The sequence below is a fragment of the Aplidium turbinatum genome, chromosome 2, assembly GCF_918807975.1.
Source record: "Aplidium turbinatum chromosome 2, kaAplTurb1.1, whole genome shotgun sequence".
Lineage (NCBI taxonomy): Eukaryota > Metazoa > Chordata > Ascidiacea > Aplousobranchia > Polyclinidae > Aplidium > Aplidium turbinatum.
Window position 1 is genome coordinate 6,618,322 of NC_137473.1, and position 5,533 is coordinate 6,623,854.

At 43.9% G+C, this 5,533-nt stretch overlaps 1 protein-coding gene across 1 annotated transcript; it reads left to right on the top strand.

Moving 5' to 3' along the window:
* Window positions 1–238: 238 nt before the first annotated feature.
* Window positions 239–4,450, top strand: LOC145788272 (uncharacterized). The gene has a single exon (XM_082600054.1). The coding sequence runs from the start codon at window positions 239–241 to the stop codon at window positions 4,448–4,450; it is 4,212 nt and encodes a 1,403-aa protein (XP_082456180.1).
* Window positions 4,451–5,533: the final 1,083 nt, after the last annotated feature.

Consider the following 5,533-nt stretch of genomic DNA (forward strand, 5'->3'; position numbering starts at 1 on the left):
ATTAACTACCGCACCTGTTGTGTTCGCGTCGCACACAACATCGTTTTTCAAATTTGGCATCAAAGCTTGACCATCTTTGAACTGAAGCTGATTTCGTCAATCGAACCGAACTGCTGATCTTCACCAACCTGACGATCAAATTTGCGTTTACTTACCTAGTTCCCATCAGTGTTACGTGACATCTCTCATTTGCTGAAGTTAGCTTATGCTGTTACGAAGCGGATTTGCATACACAGCTATGGATTCCAAAGCCGAAGCTATTCAACAAGCAGCTGATACTTTGAGAGACAGCTACAAGCGTGGTGAACAACTGATGAGCAAACGTGAAAACCTCACAGAAGTGCAGACTATCCTGTTAGAAATTGACAAAAATTATGCCTCTTTAATGGCGCTTTGTGTCGATGTCCCTGAGAATGAACAAATTCCAGGAGGCCTTTCAACTAAACGAGATTACATTCAAGGTAAAGAAGAATTTGCTGATAGAGTCAAACAGTGGTTCTCGGAATGCGAGAGGACAGACACTAAAACTCCTCCACTACGCTCACATCACTCGTCCTTGCGTACTCATTCCCATCGCTCCAAATCAGAAAGCATTCGGTCATCGAGTACAATGTATAGTTTGCGTCAACGTGAAGCACATGCCAAATTGGAACTAGCTCGTTTGACAAAAGAACAGAATGATGCCAGGCGACGAGAGGAAGAAGAACTAGTTCGCATGGAACAAGAGAAAGCTCGCTTTGAACGTGAGAGAGCCGAAGCTGAAGACCTGCGTCAAATTAAAGCTGCTGAAACTGAAGCCGCACTCTGGCAAGATGATTCTTCTTCGGTTATCAATATTGGATCAATGACACCCGTACGATTGCCACAGCAAACCTTCACTCACAAAGACACACACCTGGAACCTCTGCGTCACGGTGATGAGCGGCACAAACAAGAACCAACTGCAACGTCTGCAAGAATGCCAGACCAAAAGGTAAATTACCCTTGTTATTATACTAGCCGACAACCTGATCTTTCAGAACGACTTCTACCTAAACCAGATGTTAAGAAATTCTTTGGTGACCCGCTCGATTTCTGGGCTTTCTGGCACCGTTTTAAGTCCCATATTTCTGATTGGTTGACACCCGACAGGAAGATGTCTTACCTCATGCAGCACTGCTGTGATGCAGTCTGTGAACAAATAAGGCACCTTGCCGACAGCAGCGAAGGTCACAACTGCTATGATGAAGCGTGGGAAGAATTGAAACGGAGGTATGGCCTACCTCACGTTATTGCGCATGCTTGCGAGGAACGCTTGAGAGCTGTTACCAGAATTTCTCACCACGAACCCGAACAATTGGAGAAGTTGTCCGTCCTGTTAAAAAGATGTTGTTCATCATTGAGCTCAAACACCGAAGCTTCGAACTTGGATACCGTGCAGTTTATCACCTGCCTTGCGAATAAGCTGCCAGTGTCTTTGAAAGAAAAGTGGGTAATTGAAGCTCTGAAAATCAATGATGACACTGGAAAAGTGGCTGGATTCCAACACTTTGCTGACTTCATAACGAACGAATCTAGGATTGCCAATTCAATCTATGGCGTGAAACTCTTTTCATCAAATGTCGACAAACTTAACAAGCCTGACACCAAAGGGAAACAAAAGGCTGCACTGTTTAACGTAGTGACAAAACCTACTGAAAGATCTGGACAGCTCCGAATTGGCAACAAGCGACTCATACAATGTATCCTGTGCGATAATACACATTATTTGCAACACTGCAAAGAGTTCAAAGCCAAATCCGTCACTGAACGTGAGCAATTTGTAAGGAACAACAAATTGTGCTTAAACTGTCTTGGACCAGATCACATACGTGCCGACTGCAGAAGCCGAGGTAAATGCACTGAATGCAGAAGCTCATCACATCATTCTCTTTTACATCGGTATCTGGTCACAACTGGAGAACAAATCCAGAGACGACACCCTAATCCCATTGCTAATAGAAGAAATGATAGCCAGCCAGATGATCCCGTAAGAAGACCATCAGAAAGGAACACAAATAAAGTTGTAGAAACCTTCCATTCCAGAACAAGCAACTCGGCAACTTACTTGGACATCGTTCCCGTACGTGTGACAGGAGAAGGAAAGGTAATACATACTTATGCTCTCCTAGATTCTGGTTCAAACCGCACCTTTTGTGAACAAAAACTTGTAGAGATGCTTGAACTGAAACCTGAGCCATCTGGTGACTTCCAGGTGCAAACACTGTCTTCGAGTGGACCATATTCCTTCAGTTCTTCAACTGTAGCGTTGAAAGTTCTACCAGTAGTTGGCGGCGAAGTGCAAGAACTGACAGATGTGATCGTCGTTGACAAGATACCTACCAAGCCAACTCCAGCGCCTTCTCCGGAGTATCTGCAAACGCACAAGCACCTCCAAGGCATTGACTTGAAGCAACTGGACCATGGTACAGTTACACTGTTGATCGGAAATGATCATGCTGTCTCCCACCGATGCATTGAAAGCCGCTTTGCACCTAACCCGAAGCAAGGACCTGATGCAGTCAGGACGCCCTTAGGCTGGTTGCTTAGAGGTACTCGACCAAAGGAGACAGGCTTAGATAATTTCGATGCTGAATCCGACATTTCAAATTTTCTTGTCCGTGACACGAAGCAGAACCCTGCTGACCAAGCATCAAGGGGCATGACGGCCAAAGCCTTGATGAATTCTGGGATGTGGCTCAATGGTCCAGATTTTCTGAGGAAACCTCCAGAAGAATGGCCCAATCAAACTGCTCAGAAACCACAATTTGAAGATATCTTTGCTGCTTACAAACCAAAGAGGAAAATCGAAACCTTTACTGCTTCTACGACTGAAAGCCAAGGAACCAACAGGTTAATCTCCTACTTCTCATCTCTGCGCCGACTGAAACTATCAGTAGCCTGGTTCCTGAGATTCAAATCATACTTACTGATGCGCATGAAGAACGAAACCCAGATTACACTGAAAGGACCAATCAGTGTGCCAGAACTTGATGAGGCAGAAATTGAGTTAATCAAATACGAGCAGCGTCAGAGTTTTCCAGCCTGGATCAAATCTCTATCCAAAGGAGAACACCCAAACATGCCCAAAGCCAAGAGGATCCCACTCGAAAAACTCAGCCCTGTCCTAATGAAAGATGTTCTACGTGTTGGCGGAAGAATCGACAGATCCGACTTACCGTTCGAAACGCGACATCCTGCTATCATAGCTCCAGAGCGCCACTTAACGGACTTGATAATTGAACATTGTCATACCAACGAATCGAAGCACATGGGTGAAAGCCATACACTGAACAATATTAACCGAAAATACTGGATAGTTAATGCCAAAGTTGCGGTTAAAAGGGTACTTGCAAGATGCCTGCCTTGCCGGCGAAGGACCGCAAAACCTAGACAACAGCTCATGGCAGAACTGCCAGAAGCAAGGTTACAAATGTCACAGCCACCATTCTCACAGACTGGCGTTGACTTTTTTGGGCCGCTAAATGTCCGAAACAGACGAAGTGACATTAAGAGATACGGCTGCCTTTTCACATGTCTCACAACTAGAGCCATTCACTTGGAGGTGGCACCAGACCTGACAACTGGCGCATTCATAAATGCCTTGCGGCGCTTTATAGCTCGCAGAGGCCCCATCAAGAAAATCTTCTCTGACAATGGAACCAACTTTGTGGGTTGTGAAAGAATCTTGAAGCAAGCCATCGATGAGTGGAGTCAGAACCAGATCCACCAGAGCCTTCGACAACAAGGTGTAGAATGGTCATTCAACCCCCCAACAGCCAGCCATATGGGTGGAGCCTGGGAGAGAATGATTCGCACAGTACGTCAAATTCTTATGAACATCTTACCAAAACAACCACTCGATGATGACACATTGCACACATTACTTCTTGAAGTAGAAGACATCGTCAATTCAAGACCACTCACCGATGTGAAACTGGAAGTTGATGGCGACTTACCTCTTACACCTAACCACTTGTTGAAGTTGAATTCTTCATCGAATTTACCGCCAATGTTAAGCTGCGACAGAGATGGCTACCGACCAAGTGATCGATACCGCCATGTGCAGTTTCTGGCAGACACCTTTTGGAAGCAGTGGGTTAAGGAATACCCACGATCTGTGATGTCAAGAGCAAAGTGGCTTCACAGAAAGGAGAATATCCGAAGAGGAGATATCGTCCTTTTGATTGATGACTCTGCTCCCAGACAACGATGGCCACTAGGCAGAGTAATTGAAACATTTCCTGATCGTCACGGCGTTGTTCGTTCCGTAGAAGTGAAGACTGCAACCGGATCTCTGAAGAGACCAATATCCAAACTTTGTGTAATTGTTCAAAGGGAAGAAGATGATCCAGATGAAGATGAGACACCAATAGACACCGTTCAGATTTTGCTGGAAGATCAGAGCGATGAGGAAGAGTCAAAGGACTGAACTGTTACATGACAATAGACTGTTGAAAAACTTTTATTCATGAAAAGAATGACCCAGTTTGGCCCTTCTTTGGCCCGGGAGTGTTAGATTTTCAACAGGTCTTTGAAAGGCCTGCCTTTCGTTTTACCGCATTACTCCCGTTAATTTGTGTATTCGCCACCTAGCGTCGTTTCCCCTTCATTGTTATGTTATCGCTCTTTGCAAATGGCAACACTCACCACGAGATTGTCTATGGAACTTTCGAGACGTTTTCGTTTTTGCTGCTAGTTTGCCAGCTAGCCGAACTTGTTAGTCACTGTAGTTTGTGACTGAAAGTTGATTGATTGATGTTTATGCTTTGTTAGCTGCTTCTCTGTTATGTACTTCTACAGGACTTAAGTTTGACAACTGCTATGGTAATACTTATTTGCGTGTAGGCTGAATTCCATATTTGCAGCTTGCTATCTCAAAGTTCAACTTACTGGTGAGCGTACTTGTGATGTAATAATGTTTTTTGTAGCTGAATGTTGACTGTCTACCGTAAACAAACGTAACGTATCTCTGATGTGCGTAAATTGTTGTTAGGCTAATACTTCAAACTTAAATATTGCAGAGTCAATCACTATAGAATCCTTCGCGTACAAGTGCATCATTTGGCATTACTGATCCGGTCATACTACCGGTACGTTCATTATTCTGAATTGTATGATTGATTGATTTGTGTCGTGAATTGTGGATTTATGTTTACTACTGAATTATTGACCAATAATTTGTCAGCCTAATGGAAATTAATTCTCGTAAACCGATCTTAACTAGGCCAAGTGAATTGCCACGTTTCTTTGTTTTTTAATGATTATTGACCTAGCGTTATGGTTGTACGGTACGGTAGCCTACGTAATAATTGTGTAAGGTAACATCGCGAATTTATTTATTCAGTGCGTCATTGGCCAACCTGTGGAACTTGTGTACCGTACAGTGGATTGAGAACTGTTTGTCAACAAATTTGGTACGTTTATCAGTTCGACTGTTGTGCTTGCTGAATTGTGACTAGTGTCTTATGTTGTGTTATTTCTTGACAGAAAAACCGTATAAACTTCATTGCTG

Excerpts from the sequence above, each read along its gene's own strand:
- LOC145788272 (XM_082600054.1), top strand. The coding sequence starts at position 239 with ATGGATTCCAAAGCCGAAGCTATTCAACAAGCAGCTGATACTTTGAGA.